This window comes from Platalea leucorodia (genome assembly GCF_965183815.1).
Source record: "Platalea leucorodia genome assembly, chromosome: 15".
Taxonomy (NCBI): domain Eukaryota; kingdom Metazoa; phylum Chordata; class Aves; order Pelecaniformes; family Threskiornithidae; genus Platalea; species Platalea leucorodia.
In genome coordinates this window covers 11233957-11259053 of record NC_138837.1, presented here as the reverse complement: position 1 = coordinate 11259053, position 25097 = coordinate 11233957, and the positions used below count along the sequence as shown (strand labels likewise).

The window sequence follows — 25097 nt, the reverse complement described above, 5'->3', positions numbered from 1 at the left end:
CACCTCATGGGCTTTCCATAAATACTGGCAAATAACGCAATATTGGACTTTCTTCCCCACTCGCTATCCATTTGCTCAATGTTGTCAGGGAATAGGGCTTATAATTATTCAATTACATTAAAAAAATCCCTGATCATCTTTGAAAACTTAACCGTTAATCAAATATATGTCACAATCTATGTGCTTTGAATTATAAGCTAGTACACAGTCCATCTTTGCCTGTCAGCTCTGTATGTGGCTGGCAAAGTCTGACCCAATTTGTCTGATTTTTTTTTTTTTTTTTTTTTTTTTTTTTTTAAACACACATCAAGGCTTTTAGAGCAGATTGTCCAGCCAGGAAAGGTCAAGGTTTTCTCCTTGAAAACAAATTGAGTATAAGGACTGTGGAGATCAAACTGTACATCTTTCCTCGGTTCATAGTTTTCTAGTAAATACCATAGTGATATTTACTGCAGGTAAAATCACTGAAGGTTTCGGTTCTGGCCTAGATGCTTGAAATTCTGTGACTAAATGAATACATGGCCTAATACTGAATAATAATAATAATAATAATAATAAAATAATAATAAAAAAAGAACTGATTATCAAATGTGCAGAACACCTACAGTCCCACTGACTCCTGTGCATAGTTTTTAAGCATTGTTCCTCTGTTCCCTGTGATCTTTGGGCTTCACATCAGACACTACATCTCCAAGTTTAGAGTCTATTATTTTTATTGCTCAAATGCAAGAAAAGGAGTGAGAAGAGTTTTCCTGTATGGAAACCTTTTATGGTTTTATGATCATACGTGTTTTACCTGTTAAAAGATGGCTCTGCATATGATGACACCACCAGAAAGTTTGTGGGAGGATAGGAAAAAAAAAAGCCATTTCAGGAAAGGAGATCACAAGCCCAGGGGCTTGGTCTTCGGGAGATCAGGGTGCTGAGTTGAATCGGTTGCAGCTGTGTACTGAATTACGAAAGCGAAGATTTCCTGTTCTAGTGCTGGTGGATTTATGTAGAAAGCTTTCCTGACCAAATCAAAATTGTACTATGCACTGTGGGACTGAAGCAGGTTACTTGACCCAGAACCAAAGGAAGGCTCCAGATCACTAATGGAAGAGTTTGACTCCTTAGAGCTGGAGCTAAACGCCTCTGCTGGACAACGTGTCCTAGCAAATGCTGTAGAGAGATGCCATGTTCTGTTTCTGGGCCTTGGGATTTACGATGCGTATGTTCAACTAGGCAGCAATTTTTGTTAGGGCCAGTTATCAATGTGAAATGGAGATTTGCCTTTCTGAAAATATATTGGAATAGTTACTTAAATGGGAAGAGAGTTGAGAGCGCTGAACCTGCAGATGCCTCCATGAGTATTTCATGTCTCGTACAAGCAGACGGCAGCTGCCCTCGGTGCTTGTCTCGAGCTTCTGAGGGCTTGCGCACACGTGTGGCTGCACAGGCAGCGCTGTGCCTCTGAGACCAAATCCCATCGTGGCACTGGCATCATGGAATGAAAGTTTTCTCAGCTTGGTCTCGTTTGCGCTCTCTATCTAAGCATCGTTACTCAGAGGAAAACCGAGAATTGAATGGCACAACTGTCGCAGGTTGCAAGAAGTATTTCTTGGAATGTCCTTCATGCATGGCTAGCAGAGAGGACGGAGCAGAGATGAACGGAGGCGAGAGACACAGACTGATTTCCCCAGAGGTTCACTTCACAGTGCTGCTTTCTCTGTTTGGATTTACATGGCATGTTATTGCAGCAAACCAACACTTATGGCAGTTAGGCCAGATTGGCATAATTGAATATGGATTTTTATGCTGAGTTTATGATGCCTATCACCGTTCCAGAGAAGCACAAGCTGTCATCTCCTGTGCTGCTCCCAGCATCTTACACAAACACATCCACTCATGGACAGAGGAGCTGAGATTTTCATGCAGCCTGGCAAGTGGCTGGAGATGCTGAACATGGTGGTGGTGTTCCTCCGGTCTTACCCGGGCCCATGGTTCCTTGACTATTTCATCACAGTTGATGGTAACAAGAAAGGAGAACAAGATGCTCTGCCTGGCCAAAACTGAGCGTGCTACCTGCTCCTGGAAGCAAAAGAGCCATACTCATAATCTGAATTTTAATTAGCTGGATGAGCTCTGGAGCTGAGCAGTGCTCCCTAGTTGCCAGCTGTGTGCTTCTCTGCTACTATTCTACCTCTGGCTGGTAAAGAGGCGCCTCTGAAGGGCCACAAATCCTTTATTCTCCATTGAGTGCTGTGTGTTGGGGTGCGATATCTTTCCTGTGTTGACTCCTGTCTATCAGAAAAGGAGGGGAGGCTTCCAGTGATTGTCCAGGCAGAGCCTCATAAGGATATTAGCTGTTCATAAGCTCTGCTTTGAATCAAAGCTAGTGGCTTAAAAGCTGTAAAATACATTAAGAGATTGTCAGTCCTTTGAGATGCGTAGTCCCTGAGAAGTCTGTGCAGAATTGTTGGCTAAAAAGGAATTTGTACAACTTCTCCTCCTTCACCACTTTTGTGGGTTTGAGACTTCAAACAAGTCATTCATTTACAGTCTGAGCTGTTTTGCATTTCTTCTCTATCTGTTTTTTGGAGGAGAGCAGACATAGGAACTTCATAATAAGTATTTAGCATACTAGAATGCAGTTTTCATTTGACATACATATTTCCTTAGGGTGCCTTTATACAAGGCTTGACATAAACTGTTAGCTGAGAAGGAGTGTCTGTTACAGCTTTCTATATGATTTCTTGGAAGCTTCACTTCAAAGGAAGCCTCCCCAGTTGCTTTTAGCATTTTTTGCATCTGTAATTGCAGCCACTTTTTGTACTTTCAGGGAACAGCAGGATCAGTCTGTAGTAGATGATGATCTGTACAAAACATTTGGTAAGATATCTGGTCTGTAGTAATTATGTCTGCAGTATGCACGCAGCATTTGATTGGGTTTTGGCCAATGAAAGTGAATAAAAAAAAATACTCTTGACAATGCCAGAATATTAATGACTAAGATACTGTAGTTGCTAATGATCTTAAAACTTGAATGAGTGAAGGAAGACACACGATCAGCAACATGTGGCAAGGCATTAAGCAAGGAAGCCACAGGCTGGGAGTGAAGCAAGATGAAAAATCAGGTAGCCCCACATCCCAGGGATCCAGTCCACGGAGATCTTGCACGTCTTGTGTCAGTGGATTTTAATGCGCTTCTGATTCCCTGCCTGACCGACTTCAGCCCGAGAGTTCTCAGCAGGAGCCGCTTCTTGGTCAGGTTCCTCCTTCTGGTCACCACCATCCCACACACGTAATTAGTGACTGATTTTGCTGCCTGCTTTTTGTCTTAGTGGTCATTACGTGAAAATGATGTGGTGTCCTAATGCAACGGAATTAGGACATAATCTGCAGTTGGTTCAGGCAGGGCAGTTTACAAACGTAGGGGACCAAATAAGCAAAAAGTTATCTGCAGGCTGCATAGCTGATGTGCAGTTTGACTTCTAAAACCAGAAAAACTCATGAAGGCCAGGATCAGGGGCAGGTGTGTGAAGGGTTTATTGAAACTTCAATGGTGGAAAAAGAACTGGATGAACGGGACATTTCAGACTAATGATACTAAGGAAAAGGCAGAGGCTGGAAAATGCTGTTCATGAAAAATGTTTCTTTCCCCGTTTTTTTTTGTTGTTCAAATGTCTCTTCTGTAATTTCTGGATTATTCTGATCTTCCACGCTTAGGGTAGAGCTTTCATTCTTCATTTAGTAGCCTGATAAACAGGCTTAGCACAAATTTACAAAACACTCGGTGGTAGTGTGCATATATGAGGAGGATGAGACTCTGCTGTTTAGTACAGGGCAGGATGCTGAAGAAAAGTACTGAGAGAAAGAGCTTGGCAAGTCTGGCTGTCTGACGATGTCCCTGCCCGCTGGATTCTCAGGTTTTGCTCTCTCTCTTCCAGATGATGTCCCCATACGAACCTGGTTCCCAAAAGAGAACCTCTTCAGTTTTCAAACTGCTACTACAACTATGCAAGCGTAAGTGAAACTACTGCTGTAGCTTTTATTGTGTATCTTAAAGTTCGCAGCCCACTCAAAGCTGTATCTGAGAGCCTGGAGCAATCGAGTTGTATGTTTGGCACCTCAGTCCAGGGGTGAGAGAGAGAGAACACCTTGTTTCTCATTAATTTCTTTTTTGCACTTACTAGTTCTCTTTCCTACTACTCCCACTTGTTTGGTTTTACCTTCTTCAATTCCTTGGGCTACCCGGCTCTTCTCTGCTTCCCTTATTTTCTCTGTGACACTGTGCCCGGTCCCTGGCTGCCTCTGCAGAGCGAGGGTCCTGTGGGAGCACCACCTGAGACCCTCCACCACTTGCTTCTGCTGCAGCCACTGCCCCGAGGGAACATTGTTCCAGGCTTGCCATGCATCTGTCACTCCAGAAGAGTGCATCTCTCTAGGATGAGGTATAGCCCTACAGCTTCTGCGCTGGTCTGGTCATTTGAAGAAGGTGTCAGTAAAATCTCTGCAAAGTGTGAACAGATCGGAGTTAGGAACAGCCTCTCCCTCCACGCTCCACGCGGGTTTTGGTCCCCCCGGTTGCTGTGTGTTGGGAGGAGGCAGCTCTCAAAGGACTGAAGAGAATAAGGGAAACCTCATTTCCAGGTTGTATCCAGCTTGTCGGGAAATACCGTCTTCCTGGTTTCAAGTATTTCCTACCTGGCTGGAAAGCCAAGGCAAGCAATGAGGGAAATGAGATATTGTTCTGCCTTCTAAGGCCTTCTCCAGCCTTGTCACCTTTTTCCTGTGTCCTTCTTCCAATGTCTGTGTCACCTTCAGCTCTGCTGCTCTCTTTATTTCTCCTTGTCTACTCTGGTTTCCTTTTTGTAATCTGTTTCTCTGCCATTTCTTCTTTCCCATACCTTTCCCTTCCCAAATCCCAAAAAGAGGCTGATTGTTGATGTTGGGATAGCCCAGGCTGGATCAGACCTGTAAGGACTGATGCACGGAGGGCTGGATCCGGTATTGGGGAGGGGGGTGGCTGCTGAGATATTGGAAGGGATCTGCATCCCCCAGATAAAACGCTTATCTTCATGCCCTTCCGCTCCAGCTCAGCTGGAGGTGTGACCCACCCTCCCAGCATGGGGGGGGCATTTGCCCGGTGCCAGTCTGCAGGATCTGATGCATAGTGGTGGGGTGCTAATCCCACCCCGATGGTGGGAGTGAGGAGTCTCCGTGGGCTTCTGCTCTCTCTGTATTGTCCTAGCGCTGCTTCTCTTACCTGACCTCTGCGTCCCTCGGCCTCCTCTTCAGGGATTAAGTCTGGTGGCACCCCAGCTGGTTAACGCTCCTGGGCACCAGGCTGGCAGGGCCTGCGGGCAGTCGAGGGCCATTTGACGGATGCTTTGCTCTTTAGAAATGTTGGCTGGTAACCGTGAATGGTATTTTACAGTTCTGATCTGGCACACCAAACCATGCACAAAATCGGTTTCCTTTGCCTTCAGGCACATCCTTTGCTATCTGAAGTCATCTTTGCTGTGCACGAGGTTTGTTGCAGGGTGGTGGCCCATGGCAGGGCTTACAAGGCTCGGAGCTGTTGGAGGCCGAAGTGAGATTGGTTTGGGGAATGGTGCCCTAAGGGAACCCTTGAGGAGCACAGCTCCCTTGGTTAACATAGCTCCCTTGGTTAACATAGCTCCCTTGGTTAACATAGCTCCCTTGGTTAACGTAGCTCCCTGGTTAACGTTTCTGGAGATTCTGTGCTGCCTCTCGAAATGGCACAGAAACATCTCCAAAAGTTCAGGGCACTTCCCTAAGCTGGTTGGAATGGCTCCCCCAGGTGCCCCTGGCCTCCTGGCCTCTGCTCTGGTGCTTTCAGCCCACCGTGCGTGCTTCCTTCATAGACCAGACAGCGTGAGCTGACTTCACAAGTCTTTGTCACTGTGGGAGAAGGTCTCCCTGCTCCCAAAGCCCGTGATGCTGAGCTTCTGTCGTAGCCTGACGGGCCACGTTCAGCTGTCAGTTGTACATCTGCATGTTCTCTGGGCCTACACAGAGCTTAATTTGCATCCAAGCCACATGCCAACACTGCCCCAGACGGGATTTAGGTTGGTCAAGTAGGAGTCTCACCACTGAGAAATGTTTAATTTAAAAAGCAATTTCCTTCCACCTAACAAGAAATATTCCTTCTGGAGTGAGAAGTCCCTCAGAAGGCTGGCCGGGGCTGAGCACTAATGAACTCCTCTTCTCTTTCTTTTTCCCTGCGTCTCCTGGAATCTCTAGCATCTCGTAAGTATAATCTTCTTTTTTTTTTTTTTTTTTTTTTTTTTTATTTCCTTGTCTGTTGGTGTCCTGGATAAACTCTCCTCTCCTCTCCTCTCCTGTCCGTCATATTCACTCGTGCTTTCCCTATGCTAGGGCTGTTTGTCAGCTGGGAAGAGGTTAGATGGCTGCACCTGGTAGGCCTACATGGTTCACAGCGCAACCATCCTCATCTTCGAAATGGAGACTACAGTTGCTAGCATGCTTTTGTCCCTCTTGATCCTGGTGTATAGAGGTTTTGTGTTTGCAGTCTCCTAGGTCCATTCCTCCGTAGCAGGGATGATGGCTGCTCGCCCCCATTCTTTGGGCCGTGCTCTGGCCACTCTTATGTTTGCTTTAGGAACAACAGCTTGTCCAGCCACCTACCCTAGAGAGTGAGGACCTTTGGTTTGGTGAGTCTTTTGCCTGGCCCCTGACTCGCACGCAGTCCTGCAAGGGCTGGCTGTCTTCCTCGACCAGCCTAATCTCTCTCTGTTGTCTGGTGAGAGCTTTCCTGTCTGTGTTTCGTGTCCTCTCCAGTTCAAAGCTGTGGAGTTGGTTAATGGCTTAAAATGGTTTCCCAGGGCGTTCAGGGGCTACGCAGAGAGGAAGAGACGGAAACGAGAGAATGATTCTGCAGCTGTTATACAGAGGTAGGGCCCGTTTTCTCCCATAGCCGTAACCTTGCCTGGTGTTGCATGGGCCCTTCGGGTGTCATTAGTGACGCTTGATGACGTTGAACGTGGTTGTCCCTGTCTGTGTTGCTGTTCGTAGGGACACTAGCAGTGGCTGTGTTGGAAATGTGGAGGTGAATGATGCTGCAGTGCTCAAGATAGCTGATCTCCATCTTCTTAAAGGAACACTGTCAAGCTTCTTTTAAGCTTCCAAATAGAATATAAAGGATCTGTGTCTCAGGCAGAAAAATATATACGAAAAAAATTAAAGATGCAATTTCCCCAGCCCTCTCCCAAATATTTGGAATTTGTTTGAGGTTAGCTCAATACTTGTATGTGCTGTTGCTGCATCCACAAGTGCGCCTCAGAAATCTGAGACCTAGGCAAAATTAACATCTCTAGTGACCAGAAGTCTATTTTGTTAATCGTTTTTTAAAGAACAGAAAGGAAAGAAAAGGGGATGGGGATTGATTCCTTGTCCAGGTGTTACAGAAGGGTCCTGGTTTCCCTCTGCTGGCTTCACAGGGCACATCACTTAGCCACTGTTTTAATCAGAACTGTTCTGGTTTCTTAAATGTGCCAAAGCTCGTGTATTTTGGCAGCATACTAAGAAGGATAACACAGCATTTGTGTGATTGGTTAAAAACTGCCATGATGACTCCAGCACTATTCAAAACAAAGTGGGAGAAAAACATCAGGGTTTCTTAACTGGGAAATTGCCAGAAAGATTTTTTTTTTTTTTTTCCTTTTCTTTAGCAACTTAAGGGTAGTGGTTTTTTCCACCAATAACGAAGAGAAAGAAGAATCAAACCTAAAGATGCAGTAAATAAATAGACAGTGTATCTTTAAAAAGAAAGAGATTTCTCAGAATTTTTTAGACAGAGGCGAGTCCTTGTTAGAAAATGGTTTGTTCCCATGGCTGGCAAATACAGGAGTAGGAGTTGTATGCCTCGGTGATGTTGTGTAGTCAGGATAGAGGACAGAGTCATGTCATCCTTGTGTTGAGTGGTCTGCATGTCCCTTCACCTCCTGCGGACACTGAAGGTCTAGGCAGGATTGTACACTGGGAGCCCATCTGCATTTATCTCGTGATAAAGAGGCGATAGGATAGCAACGATGGGCTTTGGGCTGGGCCATGCAGGCAGACCCTGGCCAGCTGTAAGGATTGCCTGACAGCGTTCAGCGCTCTTCCCCAGGGAGCGAGGAGGACCCCAGCCCCACCGTGGTTGCGGATGCTTGTTGGGCAGCGCTTCATGGCCTCAGGTGTTTTGGCAGTTCGGTTGTTATCGCACAGCCCCGCAGCGCTTGGCCCTGCATGTCCGGGGCCCAGGGAGGCTGGTTTGCGTGGCACGGCACGGAATGGATGTTGCCTCGAGGATGAGCGATGCTCGGTGGTTTGCTGAACTTTGTGACTGCTGCAAGGAGGAGCTGAGGAGGAGAGCGTGAGAGGTGCTGTTGGGAGTTTTGCAGAGCACTGATGTACATCAGTAATTCTGTCGTTGACCTCTGTTCGGGTAACGAAAAGGCTTCTCTGCAGCGTGCGAATGAACCGCTGCAGGCAGAGCTGCAGAGCGTGCGGTGTGGGGCCGCTGTGCCTTGGAGACCCTTTGGCTGGGATGGATACCATGGAGGCGGCACAGGGTCATGCGGGCTGCGTGGCAAGGTGGAGCCTGTCAGGAGGAGGACTGCTCAGCAAAGGGAGTAACAAGGAGATTTTATCACTGTAACTTGAGGGATGCTTGTTGAATTTGGATGGCTGAAGAGATCTTGCTAGTGATCAAATAACACTGAGTTTTCTGGGTGCGATTGCAGGAGCCAGGCAGGAAGACTGGGCGGGTTTACGTAGCCCCCCTGCTCACAGAGCAGATTGCGGCTCCCCCGGGGTGCTGTGCCGGTCCTTTTGCGCTCACATGCAAGCACAGAGGGGCCTGAGGACCAATACAGCTGCAAAAAGCCCTCAGAAGGATCTAGATGGCCACAGGATGCCCTGTCCCAGGCTCGTACCTCCTTTCCAAAGGGCTTTTTTTCTAGAAGAGCTGATGGGGGGGGAAAAAAGGTCTTCATCCCATTCTCCAAGCATTTAGTGTGATGGCTGACGTGGAGCAGCTGGATTCTCCCTGGTGCTGCTCTCAGCAGCATTTAGGAGATGTGTCTAGACAGCTGCCCTCAACCTGCGCTCACAGGAGAGACCAAGCTGTCTAGGCAGCTGGGAGCATCACTCTTCTGTGGCAAAGACTGCTTTACCCCCCTTCCCCCCAGGGTCTGAAGAAGCTCCTCTGTGGAGAGGACAACTCCTTAATGGAAAAATGAGTTTTACTCCAAAGTGCCGAAAGCCCAGAGGACGTAACGGTGGCCTTGGCAATTAACATTGGTGCTCAGCGTCTGGTGTGATCTTGGTCTCACAGTGGACCATAAAGGTTTTCATTCTGATGAGTTACAACGTATGTCTAAGACCTTTCTGTGTAAAGAACGACCCTGGTTCCCTTAAAATATTGTATTTATTTGGATTTGAATCGAATGCGCAGTAAGACAGCCCATGTTGTCAGTCATCAAACGCCCCAGAAGGCTTTGTGCATAGAGCCGGTCCCGCACGTGGTAGCGAGGCAAATTATTTTAGTTACTTGTCTAAGGGGGGCAGTTGTCTGATTCACAGCAGTGAATCTTCACGGACCCAAGTAGAGCTAAAATAAAGCTTTGTAAAAGAACATTAATAGCCCAAGCGCAGATGGAAATTTGTCATGGAATAATGTTGCTCCCAGCTTCACTACCCAGCTGCTAGTTTTCCTTCTTGAGTTGCTGAATTTGGATCCTGATGACAACGTGAGATCCAAGGCCAAAGGGGGGGACAGTGCAGAAGGTGGCGTGGGTTAAGTGCTCTCCCTCCCACGCGGGCTGCGTTGGGGTTGGTGTCTCTGTGTCGCAGTAGGCGTCTCTGACTTGCTCTGAACAACTTGATGTTGGTGCTGGAAGTGTCTTCTAGTCCAATTAGTTTGCTAAAGCATCTGCATGGTTGTAACATGTCCTTACTCATCCCACTAACTTGTGTGTGAGCCAGATGACTTGTCATTTTACCTCTTTCACCAGAAGTGGTCTCTGTTGCTTGATGTCTGCGGTGTACATTGGTGGGGCAGGAGGGAATCTAGGAAGGCTCCCCCTCTCCGTGCAGGCTGCTGGGCTCACTGACATCCGTGGGGGCCATGGGGGCTGCAGGGCAGGGTGAAGTCACCCTAGGTAGAGTTCACAGAGGAGTGAGACTTTTCTTGCTAGCCCACCTGCTGCTTCTTCCCTGTGTCTCTTCTGGTGTCCTGTTTGGTTCCTGTCCTGTTTGGTTCCTGTCCTGTTTGGTTCCTGTCCTGTTTGGTTCCTGTCTAGGTGAGTGATGAGAAACTAAGGGAAACAGGTCCCTTGCACTCGGAGGGGCTGGACGAAGAGTCCCTTTGCCATGGTCTCTCAGGAGTGGCCAGGACGGTCTGTTTTACGCAGACCTGACTATGGGGTATAACTGCTCCCCGAAGCTTACCCTCTGGTGGGCTTTCCTCCGGAGCTGTGTGCTCTGCAGCCCCGCTGCACTCTGCCTGTGAGTCCTGGGCAGGACGCAGGTGGTTAGGCAGGTAGCATGAGCAGGAGAGCAGGCCCACGAGGACAGTCAGCCTTGCTGAACAGCGCTATCCGAGAAGGAAGAAGCTGCTTCAGTCTTTCCCAGCTCTTTGCCCTGGAGAGCAGTACGGGCTGCATGGTTGCTAACAGCACAGGTGGGATTTTAGCAGCTGCTGTGACTGTGTTTGGGAAGGAGCACAGCCATGAGCATGGTGTGTGCATGCTGCCTAGCAGGGCAGAGCCTGGGCACGCCGCTTCCCCGCTGAAGCATGTGTGGAAGAAAGGAGAGAGGGGAGCAGTGACTGCTGCTTACCAGGAGAAGAGGGAGCATTGCCAGCATGGGCAGTAGCAGTCTTCAGCAAAGTTACAGCACAGGTGCCTGAGTCGTAGGAAAGCGAAAGCAGGCCGTGAGAAGGGGACTGCTGTGTAGGACCCCGCTTGCCCTGTACCACCAGCCCAGGGAGTTCAGAAGAAACAGCCACACTCTCGACGAACATAACTGTCCCCAGCACTGAGTAGGTGCAGGCTGGGAACCTGGTCTCCAGCTTTTGAAGGCCCAGAAGGAAATAAGCTGTCTTCCCAATTTTATTTTTTTTTCCTCCCATTTTTTCAGTTCTGCTGGGCCCAGGTATGGCTTCATATTACCTTTCTCAGAGGTTTTGTTTGGCCTTTCTTTCAGGAATTTTCGGAAGCACCTCCGCATGGTGGGGAGCCGAAGGGTTAAAGCACAAAGTAAGTGAGCACCTGTAAGGTGTGTCTGTAAGGAGCTGGGGTTTGTGCTGGTGGGACACGGGGAACCCTACGTTGTGCACAGATGCAGGTAGAAAGGACCTAGCATTGGGCCGGAAAAAGGATTTGACCTACTGATGCCATTTTACCCTACAAAAAAGAAGGCCAGGTTGTTGCAAGTCTCCAGGACACACGGATGTCTGCAAGCAGCCTGTAAGCTATTTCTGAGGACCCTCTGCCTTGGCCGTGGGAGATCTCTGTGGCCTCGGTGCGAGGAGTGGAAGGAGAGCTGCAGCGTCCTTGTCCCAAGTGCCTGTGGTTTTTGGTGATCACCAGTGTAGACGCTTGTGAGCAGAACCAGAGCTGAGAGTTCAGCAGAGCTGCTGAGGGCTGCCTGGCCTCTTACCGAAGCTGCGGACCAGCTGTGGCTCCTGGGGACAGTCGGCGCTTCATGTGCCGCACGGACTGGCGGCTTTCTCTTTTCTCCTCTTCTGTCCCACCGCCATCTCCGCAGCAGGACCTGGTGGAAAGTTGTCCAGTGGGAGCTGAGAGGACGGTGGAAGGGAGAAAGAAGAGGAACAGGGAAGAGATTGGAGCAAGGGGGAAATAAGGGAGTGTTTTGCCTCACTGGGGAAGAAGTCACCTCTTAGGCCTGAGAAATGGCAGTTCCCTTTCCCTGAGGAAGGCAACACTCCTCCGTAACTTGTTTGGGGCAGCTCCCTTATCGCTGTGAAATGGTCTGAGAATGGTGTAACCGGCTCCCAAGAGATGAGGATTGCTCCAGAAGAGGAAACAGCTTGTTCTTCCCACCCCCTGGCCAGGCATCACGTACAGACTGCCTACAGCAAAGCATTGCTGAGTTTAATTTGCGTTCTTTCCTCTCCTTTCTCATATGCTGTGGGAAGTGAAGAGCAAAACAGCATTGCCCTTTGAAGTGTCTTTATTGGCATCTGAGTTAGCGCTGCCTGAAATGAACAGGGCTCACCTCCCCCTAGAGCTGTCTGGAAGTTCAGGCATGCCTCTCTGCCTTGGTAACTCTCGGGTCATGTTTTCAAAGCTTTCTTCGTGTGCACAATAGCTAAACGCCTGGTTTTAAATGAAAGCTGAGGATGGAGATCACCTGAAGAACTTCCTATGTGATTTGTCTCCTCGGACACCCACGCTTGGACACGCTGCAGCAGAGGACAGGTTGCTTCTCAGCTCTTGTAATGCCGATCTGCAGTGAATTCCTGTGCTGCTGACATGAGATGCTGTTACTAGATACGCTGCAGCAAACTTGCTTTGTCTGCTACCAGAAATAGGTATTAGTGGCTATAAGTGGCTGTTAATCTAGGCGTAATGGCTCTCACATGGGCTTGCCAAGTCAGACATTGTGGTTGGCAGCTCCCAGGAATTTGCCTGCAGTGCAGCCAGCTGGGCCAAGCTCCCTGGATTCTGCTTGGGAAATGCCAGTCCAAACAATATAATGCCCCTTGGAAAAAAAAAAAAAAAGCGGGGGTGTGTGCTCACAAGAGTGCAGGCAAGCAAAAACTGAAGGATTTCTTCTTTTGGAACAAAATGTAGAAAGCATGAGCTTTCCAGAGGCCCCCCTCTGTTTGGTCCAGCTGTGTGTGCCTGGGATGTCACTAGAACATGAAGAGAGTGCCTGCCCAAAAACAGATGTGAGGGGAGAACTGACTGGAGAACTACTGCCTTCTTCTGGTCGTGTGTGTCGTTAGCTGCTGAGTACATCTTCCCGTGAGGCCTTTGAGTCAGAGCGTTTCCAATGGGACACTGGAATAGCTTTGGTTAAATTGAGGTTTGAGCAGTGTGCATTTAAGGAGGGACCATCAAGTGTCCTCCTTTTTCTGTGTTACCCCCATAATGGTCCTGCTCAGAAAGTGGGCACTTTGTCTTCTGCTGTCTAGAAGATAGACCCTTGTTTGCTGTGTGGAAAGGACTCACATTTGGCAAGTGGAAGAACAAGCACGGGGGAGTCCGTGATGTGTAGCTTTGGTGGAAATCTACTGGATGTTTTGTTTTGCTGGCAGCAACAGAAGTGGCTTTGGAGTCTGTTAATGTCGTGCTTTGGTTTTATCCTAGCATTTGCCGAACGGCGTGAGAGGAGCTTCAGCAGGTCCTGGAGTGACCCGACTCCCATCAAAGCTGATTCCTTCCATGACTCTCGAGAAAGTGAGTTCTGAGTCCTTTGAGCTTCCTCCTGTGGCCAAACCCTCCAGCTGAGGTGCTGACTGGAGTCCCACTGGAGTAACTCCTCTGTCCCCTTTTGTCCCATCTGTGATCCTTTTAGTTTCATGAGACCTGAGCAAATACCACTCCCGGTATAGGCACCTGTTCATCTGTGTGTACCGATATTTATTTGTAGAGCACAACGCATCTAAGCTCATGTTATTGTGCAGTTGCCAGAGGATACTCAGTGGTACCGCTCTCTTACAGCCCTCTGTTCCTATCATCCCTTATTCGCTTGGGACCAAAACAACCTCCGTGGAAGCACACCGGTCCAAGGCTACATTCACCACAGCGGGGCTAACCTGCCTGGCTTCCCGTGCAAGAGCCCCTTCTGAGCCCTTCCTAGGCTAGAATAGCTCAAGAGCACAGCTGCAGCGCTCCATGAGATGTAGCTTTGATTTCCTGGCCGTGCTGGCTGCACAGATGATAGCTTGGGGCAATCTGATCTTCGTTTGGGCTGCCAGGAATTCCTCTGGGAATCCCCAGTAATGCCGTGATGTTCTGCTTGTGGGGACTGAGATGCTGTTGTGTTAATTTACAGGAGGAAATGTCAGCATCTTCCCACTGTCTTTTTATAAAGGGAACGGCTGTTTTACCCAGATTTCATTGAAATCCTGTAGGCAAGGGACTTGGTGGATATGAGTTTGCCCATGTTGAAATGGGTTGTATTGTAAATGAATTTCAGTAATGAAATGAACTCGCCTACCAGGTAAGCATGAGATCCAGCCCTCCTAGCTGTAGAAGACGCCCTACCAGCTTGTAGGGGGAGATGTATGAAAGACCAGGTTCAAAACATGACCCGATTGTTCCTTTGCAGTCTGATTCCTCCCCGCTCCCTCAGCTAACTCAGAGGCGAATGGAAAAGACATGGTTCAGACAGGCTCCAGGCACTGCCCAGTGACACTCGGACATCCCAGAAGGCACAAATAGAGACATCTCGGTTCTTTCTCCTCAGTCCCTGGCTTCAGGGAACTATCTCTATTTTTAACCTTTAATGGTCAATTATATTCCTTCCAGATATTTTTTTCCCCAGGAGGCATTGAAGGCCAACAGGTAAGGTCAATTTGGAGAGCAAATTCAAGTATACTGTTGCAATACTACTGTGCTTGCTACGGCTGTCCTCACGCTCTGGGACTTCTCTGCCAGGATCAGTTTGACCAACAAGGCAGAGTTTCTTTATGATCACTCAGAAGATGTATTCAGAGCAGTAATTATTACAAGGAGACCAGCTTTGAAGTCTTTGGACTTTTGCTCATCAGCTTGGCAATGTTAAAGTGTGGAGAGTCTGTCTGCGTTCTGTCTCCTCCATTTCTGACATGACAGGGTGACTGTTGTGAATTAGCATTTGAAAGCTAAACTTGGTGACGGTGAGAGTGATGAAAAGTTCCATGATATGTGGTATTGGGCTCTGTGTGTGCACTCTTCATTCGTTAAGTGTTTGTCTGTTCAGAGACGCCAGCCCCAAAGCGCGGTGTCTGTTGCTCTGTGGAAGAAAGGAGGGCGCAAGTCTCATGGCTTGTGGCACCTCTTGCGAGGTAGCTGCCAGACGGGATCGAGTGGGGCAGGCAAGCTGTTCTGCCCTTGTAATGCACACTGTGTTCTGGCAGGCCATGATCTTCAGGATTCCTGCGGCACTTTGGATGGTGACTTTGACTTGAACTGGGAAGCAGAAAAGGAACTTGAAGCCATGGCATGTGACGGAGAAGACTTTATTCCACCAAAAATAATGGTGAGGGTTTCCAACTCAGCTACCTGTATCTACTCGGGCTCTGTCTGTCCTTTCAGAGCTGCTAAGCTTAGGGTCTTCCTGGGAAGAGGCAAGTCTTTTCTATAGGCAACTCTTCAGGTGTGTATGAGGGTCACTCGGAGATCAGCCAAGACATGACATGGTATTCAGCATCTGTTATTGCCAGGGATAATGTGTTGGAAGAAAACTAGAAGTGGAAGGACCTGTGGTCCAACCCCAAATCAGAGCAGGACTGTCACCAACACTGAATCGAGTTAGCCTGAGTCTCGATAACCCTGGCAATAGAGACCTGGGTCCCCGGTCCCAGCAGTCCCTCCCTCCTGTTATTATTTGCCTGATTTGCTTTGGAGCTGTATGTCATCCCTTGAGATGCTTTCTGCTCTTTTATCATTCCTTGATGCTAGGCTTCGCCCTGGGCTCCCCCCTGCTCTACCCTGCGGGGTTTGGAAGACAGGACCAGGCTCTGACACATCCCTTCTTTGGCCACATGCAGAAATACTCAGGCAAAGCTTCCAGCTTGTTCTGAGGGCAGCACTGCCAGTCCAGCACAGCAGTACTGTGTTTGAATGGGTCCTGCTAGGACTTGGGAAGAGTGAAGGACATGGAGGCAGTCTGCTTTAAATGTGTTCCCAGGCTGTCTGTGCAGACTCAGCGCTAAAGCACCCTCAGGGCAAAGTGACCAGGTGAGACCCCAGCCCTAGGAACCCAACACTTGGGTTTGTTCAGCCCTTGACACCTCCAGTGTGTCTCTGCAGGTGATGCACGTGATGATTGTCCATCCCTGGACTCTGTATATTGTGCCTCTTCGGAAACCTTACATTAACTCCCGTGTGGCCGAAGCAGTGATTTGTGGCCTGCCCGGAGGGAGGGCTTTGGAGCCAGCCCAAGCTGGAACCCAGGCTGCGCTGACCAGCCCACCGGCACCGCTGCCTGCTCCACTCCCACAGGGACAAACAGAGGTGCCTGAAATCACAGCACAGTCGAATTGCCCGTGTTCTCATAGCCCTTTGGCTTGTGCTGATGGCAGGCCGATCCTCTCAGGCTGTCGTGCTGATGGAGCCAGCTGAAGCTTCAGCCGGAGCTGCCAGGCACCCTGCATCTGCCTGACACCCTACGGCTGTGTGCCTACCTGTGCCTGATGCCATTTCATCCCTTGGCTGGTTCCTGTTCAGGCACGCAGCCGTCCCACTGCCAGCCAGCTACGCCTGCCAGTTTGAACAATCCTCTACGGCCAGAAGCACAGAGCCTTGCACAGGGGAAGGCTGTACAGAAGTGGTCTTTACTGGGATACAGCCATTCGTGGGGACGCATAAGCTGCTTCATCCTCTGTGCACACGGGTCTCCCCTTTACAGACTGTCAGCTCGGAGGCAGTCCTGCCTTGTGGGCAGAGCTGCGTGCTCGTTTGTTGGGGGTCGAGGAGGCTGTGACACATGGGGGTACTGGGCAGGCCTGGGGGTGCTCTGTAGTGGACCAAAGGCTTGGAGGACCTTCCACAGGGATGCAGACAGGCTGGATTAGCTGCTAGTTTGGGTACCACCTGAGAGTAACTGAACACTGTTATCATGGCTTTTGTGCTTCTGTCCAGACTCTACTGGCTTCTTCTCATGCTGTTGCACTTCTTTCTTCCCCTTCCAGCTCATTTCTTCCAAGGTGCCCAAAGCAGAGTATGTCCCGACAATTATCCGCAGGGACGATCCCTCTATCATCCCCATTCTCTACGTGAGTATATCACTTCTGCTGGGTCTGGATGTGTGGGAGCAGGCTTCATACAGAGAAATTTTTTTTTTGTCCCTATCCCTGGCTCCTGTTATGGTGATTCTGAAACACTGATGTGATTTGGAAAAGCTGTCACGAAAGGGCTGGGGGTGTGCTGAACCCAGATTTGGGGTCTGGGGTAGCTTTCTGGGGACTCAGGTCTAGGCGGAAGAGTAAGGCGGAGTAAAAATTGCACACATGGGCTGCCAGACTGCGCAGGCACAGCCAGGCAGTGAACCTCATCCCCCTGTGTACAGTGGCGCATCCTGGTCAGTCATGAATTTAACCTTGATTTTTCACTAGGAGTCCTGCCTGAGCAGGTGTCTGAAACACCAGCAGGGAGGCATGGGTCTCTTTTTCCTAAACACTTTATATTCACTTAATTTGAAAGGGCAGGGTTGGACTGACAGCCCAGAAAACTCAGTCTCCATGTGCAGCGGGCAGAGGTTCGGCTTCTCTCTTCCTTTAAGTTGTACGGTTGTCCTGATGACCCTGCTATGCCAGAGGCAGATGTGTCGGGAGTGTGGCTGTTTGTTGGCCAGCTTGGACATGTGTAAAGCCAGAGGCTGGCTACAAAACATGGGCCAAGAGGCAAATACGCATTGCTGATGCTGACTACATCTGGTGGGATGTGCTTTGGACTTGTCCGCAGGATTCATCTTCAAGCCTTTGGATGGACTTGGTCTTCATGGACCATTCAGCCTTCAGCTTCTTTGCTGAGACGTGTTTTAGGGTGGTAATCACTGTGATGTGATAGAAGCCATCAGCTGGTATAATTGTGCTTTTAGAGCACATGTTTGCCTGGGAATGGGATTGTGTGCAATATTAGAGACTATAATAATGTCACGGGAGCTGGTGTAGTGACAGTGAACCTTGATATGTCTTCTCTCTTGGTTTCCAGGACCATGAACATGCCACCTTTGATGACATCCTAGGTACGTGAGTGTTATTTCCCTTTCTTAACTCCCGCCTGTTGCAAATGTAACTGATCAATATGTTACAGTCACTCCCCTGCCCTGTGCCTCAGCTGCCACTCAGAAAGGTGTTTTTATCACCCCAGCGACACCCGACAGTCAGTTGCTGCTGTCGGATGTCCTGCAGTAATAAAACTTCACTTCTGTAGCCCATTTTCTATGCCAAGCTCCCGGTTTATGAAAGGAAAGCTGAGGCACAGGGCAGCAAAGATGCCTTCTCATTGCACCCTGGTAGGCGAGTAGGAGCATTAACGGAGGGTCAGGACAGCTGGGTACGGTGCTGCGATCGCTACAGAGCGGTGGCCGGTGCTGCACCGTACCTTCTCTGCCCGGTGATGTGCTGGGGTTTCCTGCTTTCCGCAGCATGAAAGCAAATGGTTTGCTTTGCCATCGGTGGGAATGTAGGTGCTGAGCACCTCTCACAGCTCAGCCTCCTGCCTTCAGGACTAAAGTGAGAAGAAATAAGATTGATTTTTAACTTAGAATCACAGAATGCTTTGGGATGGAAGGGACCTTTAAAGGCCATCCAGTCCATCCCCCCTGCCATGGGCAGGGACATCTACAACCAGATCAGGTTGCTCAGAGCCCCGTCCAACCTGGCCTTGAATGTTTCCAGGGATGGGGCATCTCCCACCTCTCTGGGCACCCCCTTCCAGTGTTTTACCACCCTTATTGTGAAAATTTTTTTTCTTGTGTTCAGTCTAAATCTCCCCTCCTTTAGTTTAAAACCATCACCGCTTGTCCTGTTGCAGCAGACCTTGCTAAAAAGCCTTATCCCAATCTTTCTTGTAGGCCCCCTTTAAGTACTGAAAGGCCGCAGTAAGGTCTCCCCGCAGCCTTCTCTGCTCCAGGCTGAGCGATCCCAACTCTCTCAGCCTTTCCTCACAGCAGAGGTGCTCCAGCCCTCTGGTCATTTTTGTGGCCTCCCCTGGCCCCGCTCCAACAGCTCCATGTCCTTCCCGTGCTGAGGACCCCCGAGCTGGACGCGGGGCTCCAGGGGGGTCTCCACAGAGCGGAGCAGAGGGGCAGAATCCCCTCCCTCGCCCCGCTGGCCACGCTGCTTTTGCTGCAGCCCAGGAGACGCTTGGCTTGCTGGGCTGCCAGCGCACATTGCCAGCTCATGGCCAGCTTTTCATCCCTCAGCATCCCCAAGTCCCTCCTCAGGGCTGCTCTCAATCCCTTCATCCCCCAGCCTGTGCTGATACCGGAGATTGCCCCAACCCAGGTGCAGGACCCTGCACTTGGCCTCGTTGAACCCCATGAGGTTCACACAGGCCCACCTCTCCAGCCTGCCCAGGTCCCTCTGGATGGCATCCCGTCCCTCAGGCAGGTCAGCCGCACCGCTCAGCTTGGAGTCATCTGCAAACTTGCTGAGGGTGCACTCGATCCCGCTGTTGAACTTCCTCCGTGGTTCATCTTTTCCAACATGTTTTTTTGCAGAGGAAATAGAGAAGAAGCTTAACATTTATCGGAAAGGCTGCAAAATCTGGAAGATGCTGATATTTTGCCAGGTATGTGGAAGTTGTTAAGCGCTTGGGTGGTTTGTTACAAATTTGTCTTTTTCTACAGGGAAAATTACATAGAGGAACCAATACTCCAAAGTCAGGTTCTGTTAAAGCAACTGCATGTGTACGGCTTTCACTTCTCATTTCCCCAGACAACGAGCAGTCTCGAGTTGCTGTGACAGCAGGAAACAAAATCTGATTTAGTGTGGCCAACTCCAGAGCTGGGCTGCTTCTCAGCTGCTTTCAAGGAAACCCAGGCAAACCAGCATTAGCGCAGACCTCAAAAGGAGGATTTCAGAGAAAGAAACAAGCATTTGCAATGTGATGGTTACAGTTTTCATACAGCTGCAGTATGACAGTGACAGTGTTGTGGACCAGAGCGGCAGACGGCACAGCTCGGAGCTGGAGACCAGCGTATGCGGGAGAGGGGACAGGGGACAGGCTTGCCGAGCTGTGGGTGGGACAGGGTTAGGCCCTGCTGGATCTGGGGCTTGCCGGGGATTTCCTTCCCAAGCCTCTTGTTCCTCGGGGTGGTCAGCTTTGGACTTTCCTGGCAGCTGTGCAAGGAACCTTGAAATGAGAAGTTGGGAAGGTAACCGAACTTGAACTCCTTCCCACAGGCCTAATGCTGCAAAATAGCAGGGTTTGCAGCACACTGACCTGGAGGTTGCAGCTCTTCCTGATGCTGTGCTCAATCGTTTTATGCCTGCTGCTGCCGAAGTCCAGTTCTCCTACAGTGACATCTGGCTTGCTTATCCCTGCTTTGCTCAGCTTCTCGTCTGCCTACCACGGCAAGTCCCCTAGCATCCCCAAATGAAAGGGACTTTCTTGTCTTCCCTGTTACTCTCCAGCCACCACAACGAAGATTTTTGTCTATTATTGTGCTTTTCTAGAGTGAGGTGGGCATATAACAGTAAAAACCGGAGAATCCAACCCCCAACATGCTCCCCATATGTGAATATTTCCTGAGCAAGAGCCTGCGGTGTCTGCGATGGAGGTTGTAGCAGCCGTGCCAGCCTGGCGTGTCTGCTCTGCTCCCTTGTGGCACTTCTGGGTATGGCTGTGCAGGACAAGAAAGATATCCAGGGTTTGTTTCTTCAGGGCCTGTGCAAAGCGGTTTGCATTTGTCTCTCTCTCTCTTGCAGGGAGGTCCCGGTCACTTATACTTGTTAAAGAACAAAGTTGCCACCTTCGCCAAAGTGGAGAAGGAGGAAGATATGATCCTGTGAGTGGTTGCGTTATGTTCTGGACTCGCATAGCATTTTTCTGCTCAGTTTGCTCAATGTTTGTAGCACGTGGCCTAGGAGGAGAGGTGCAGGGAGCTGGGGTGGCTTGGTCAGGGGAAGAGGAGGCTGAGGGGGGACCTCACAGCAGCCTACAGCTCCTTCAGGGGGAGCTGCGAAGATGACGGAGCCGAGCTCGTCCCTGGGGTGGTGCAGCCCTGGGGCAGGTCACCAGAAGATTTATGCTTTTATCTGCTGTTTAGTGTCTGTCTGGACTAGAGACTATCAAAAGAGGAAAAAATGATGTTTCCTCTCCTAACAAAGGCTTTGCTGACCAGAAACCAGAACACGCACCTCGTGCCTCTGCTGCTCAGAAGTGGCTGAGGTAGCATTTCTAAGCAGGCGACCAGTGGCAGAAATCCAAACTGTTCCCCCCACAGCTGTCTCCAGTAACTGCCCTCCTGCTTGCAGGGGGCAATGGAATTTGTCCCTGCAAAGCCTGCTCAAAGTCCAGCACGTTGCCGAGGAGGGTTTTCACAAACACGCCAGCCCGTCAGCCGAGTTTGCTGAGGCAATTGTGCTTCTCCTTGCAGAGACTTAAGCTTTGCCTGTTTTGCTGCCTGCTCGCTTGTGCTGGCTTAAACTTACTTGGCTAACAGCGCTTCGTTGTGGGGGAGAGGATGTACACCAACTCGTTCCTACACAACTTTTTGTTGGCATGAGAACTGAGTATTAAAACCAACATCTGTTCAGCGCGCTCATGCTCTGGCACAAACACCGTCAATGAAATTCTTAGGCACGTGTGCACATACACACTTCTGAACGCCTCCCAGGCATAGATGGTCTGAAGTTGGTAACTCAGGAACCTTCAGAAATCCGTGAACGCACAGCTGAAAACTTGGATGCTTGGAAGGGAATGTCTCCATCCAACCTGTACGTGCCTGGGAGGGAGTCTTGAGAAAAGACTTACACTGCAACCTGATCACAGACCCCCCAGAGGAACCGCTGGGCTTTAGAGCCCACCAGAAGCCCGCTCTAACCCACTGCACGGGGGTGGTTGGATTTCATGCCCCTTAGGCGCAGTCTGCCTGGTCAGTAGTCACAAAATGTAAAGCGGGTCTGAGTGGCGAGCAGCACCAAGCGCTGGCTAACATGGAACAGCCTGGTTTGGCGTTGTCTCTGTAGCGATGTAGAACAACCACCTCTCCAGCGGTTCTCTGCTGATTTCATGCCCTGGAAGTGAACCAGCGCACTGAGAATGCTCATATTTAAAAAGGGTAATTGTGAATAGAAATGGGAGTGAGGAAGTTGGAGGGAACTGCTACAAAAAGAGGATGCTTAGTAAAACTGTCAGTCTAAAAGCACTCCTGGTGGACTTTGCTCCCTTCTCTTCACCTTGAAGCTTCCTTGGCTCAACGGGCCGCTTTTCCTTCTCTGCCACATGACCTGGACCTGCTCCTCGGGCCCTTGCTCTGCCCCTGCTCTTCCTTGTCTGAGAACCAATGGCTCTTCCTGAGCAGTTGCTCCTCAGGCTACAAGCCTCGGGCCCTTCTGAGCAGTGTGTGCACACACATCCTTGTGATTACTCACGCATATGAAGAGCGAGATTTTTTTTTTTTTTTTTAAATTCTGTATTCTGTTTTTTCCTGTTTCTTCCAGCTTCTGGAAGAGGTTGAGCCGGCTGATGAGTAAAGTCAATCCTGAACCAAATATCATTCACATCATGGGCTGCTACGTTCTTGGAAACCCCAATGGGGAGAAGGTAAGAGTTTCCTGGGTTGCCTCTCTGGGAATGTCTCCTGCGTAGCACCATGCCCAGGGAGGCAGTAGTTACACTGTGAAGTCTAAACCGTCCTCTTCTGCTGCGTGAAACATGCTGCCATGCTGTCCCGCGAGAGGCTGTGAATGGGCGAAGCACCCTATGGGTTGTGCCTTCCCCAGGGGGCAGGGGAGGAGCGATGAGTGCAGGAAGGGACAGACACAGAAGCCTGTGGGGGGAACAGTCATTCAAAGCGCTTTATTTCCTGATGAGCTAGGTGTTGTAAAGGACATGTAGTGGGAGGTTTATTAGAGGCAGGGAACAAGGATGGGCAATTCTGGGTGCCCTGGAGTTCGTCTTTGTTTTCAGCTGCTAACTCTCGATATGTTTTCCTTTCAGCTATTTCAGAATCTGAAAAACTTAATGAATCCTTATAGGGTTGCCTTTGAGTCTCCACTTGAACTATCAGCTCAAGGTAATCTATTCTCTGTACAAAGACACATGTCATCTTGATCAGCCTGGCTCCTTCAGTGGGCATCTTCATGAAAAAGCTGTTTTGAGCTCCCTTAAGCCCTGCCATGCTCATCCTTTTGCTTGTAACCACCTTGTGTCGTGCGCTTGCTGAACACTTGCAATTCCTCCATGTTCACATCTCAGCTATCCTCTTTGTTGTGCCTGAAGCTGCAGGGCCCTCTCCTAGGCTACTGGCAGTGGCAAAGTAGCCTAAATAATAGGCTGCTTTCCAGGCTGAGCTGAGGAGATCTGTCATATTACTAGAGTATATGAAGTCCATGGGAGCAATGCACATGGGAGCAGAACCTTTTCTGTAACCAAGTGTGCAGGGATCTCTTACTGGTGCCGAGTGAGTTGTGTCATCAACAAGCGACTGGGATGTAGCCCATTATAGCCATTCTATCTCCCAGTCCGCTTTGCTTTTTTCTGCCTGTGGCTCAAGATATTTCAAAGGGCTATAGAATTTTTCCTGTTCTTTGGTCAGTCTAAGTAATTATGGGTGCAGTTTCATAAGCAACATATAGTTGACTTATTCTGAAGTTGCCCTTCTTGTTTTATCTTTGCTGTAGTCCTTGGTACTTTGTCCCCTTGGAAGATAAAAGCGTGCAGCATGAGGCCATAAGCACCGTGGATACTTCCTCTGCTGCTCGCAGCTGGCATCAGCACCGATGGGTTATTCTTAACTCCCACAGGAGTCACAGGAATGCAGGGGAGCTGGGCACGCTGGTGCTGCGCAGAGTTCCCTGTGCGTCTCCTGTCGAGGTTTGGACCCAGCTTTATGCAGTGCTTGCGCAGATCCCACAGCGAACATGCTCATACACGTGTGCCAAGAAGCAACCCGCAGGGAAATTCCTGGGTTTATATGCAGCTTGGCAGGCAAGGCTCTGCGCGCATGCATTTCAGCAGTTGATCTTTCAGGAGGCTGGGTTGAAGAATACGTCTGAATTTATCCCCTTGATCAATCTGGGATGCGCTAATAGTGCACCCTCTCTAATCCTTTGCAAAGTCATCTGAAACTAATCTTAAGCAGTCCTCAAAAGCGAAAATCCCCTCCTTGAGCCCTGTCTCAGAGTCCAGGATCGTTTGCCCTTGTGTTTTCAAATGCACTCGCTGCCTCCAGCGCCAGCCCTGTGCGTGGCTTTCAGGCTGTGACTGCCTTGAGACCCCCCACCTTCAATCAGGGGTGCCAGCGGTGCAGAACTTGCATCAGGGTGTCCTGTTGAGCCCATTGCTGTGAGAAGAGACAGCTCTGCAGGACAGAGACAGCCTCTTAATTTAAAAAAAATTATTGTGAATTTTCAGTGTTAATTATTTTTAATGTTTCCCACAAATCTTTACAACGAGTTTACTCTTGATTTGCAATTTGCTGAAGTCTCGGTGCCAGGTTGCCCGGTGCAGGCTGTTGGAGCTGTGGATACCCTGCAGCCCCCGGCCCCCCGTTCTGCCGTCAGCGCAGGGAGGTCAAAGTCTGCAGACAGACTTTGTGTTCAGTTCCCACCCCCAGGGACAAACCCTGCCAGGGGATTATTAAGGAGCCTTTCATGCTCTGAGGAGATCTAAAAAGACGTTTGCTTCTCACGGGCACCTTCACGTGCCCTGGCCGAATGTCGATATTTTCCAGATGAGGCATATGGATGGGTTCTCCTGTGCCTGTAGGTGGGTTGGGGTCTTCTGCTGCTGCGGCCCCTCGCGTCTCTCCCTGGTGCTGCAGGGTGTAACCCCTCTGCTTCGTTTCGCTTCTCCTAGGTAAGCAAATGATTGAGACTTACTTTGACTTCCGCCTTTACCGCCTCTGGAAGACCCGCCAGCACTCTAAACTATTGGATTACGATGACATTTTATGAGCTGGAGAAGACTTTGCAAGAAGTTGATCACCGGTGTCCAAGAAGTCATGCTTATCGCAGAGAGACTTTTTTATTGGCACAGGGAGCCCTTCAAAGCCCTACAGGAGGCAGCAGTGCTAAAGGGAGGGAAGAAGGAGCCCTCGGAAGTGTGTCGGGAGGAGAGTGTCTCCTGGGTCAAGAGAGACTGGAGAGAAAGGGTTTGACACCTCACTCGCCTCAGGTCAGAGCCGTGGTGTCTCAGGAGGAGCTGTGTGAAACGAGGACAGGATGGAGTTCCTTG

At 49.7% G+C, this 25097-nt stretch overlaps 1 protein-coding gene across 1 annotated transcript in view; it reads left to right on the top strand.

Annotated features, from left to right (window-relative positions):
- Positions 1–24817, top strand: part of NSMF (NMDA receptor synaptonuclear signaling and neuronal migration factor) — a gene marked incomplete at both ends in the record, with an annotated part of 46989 nt that extends 22172 nt beyond the window's left edge. Inside the window, 12 exons of the mRNA XM_082327506.1 lie at positions 3930–4005; positions 6852–6920; positions 11218–11270; positions 13350–13439; positions 15104–15225; positions 16880–16963; positions 17901–17934; positions 19414–19484; positions 20624–20703; positions 22361–22463; positions 22860–22935; positions 24720–24817. Of these exons, the coding sequence (XP_082183632.1) occupies positions 3930–4005; positions 6852–6920; positions 11218–11270; positions 13350–13439; positions 15104–15225; positions 16880–16963; positions 17901–17934; positions 19414–19484; positions 20624–20703; positions 22361–22463; positions 22860–22935; positions 24720–24817 (956 nt within the window). The remainder of the gene's footprint in view (positions 1–3929; positions 4006–6851; positions 6921–11217; positions 11271–13349; positions 13440–15103; positions 15226–16879; positions 16964–17900; positions 17935–19413; positions 19485–20623; positions 20704–22360; positions 22464–22859; positions 22936–24719) is intronic.
- Positions 24818–25097: the final 280 nt, after the last annotated feature.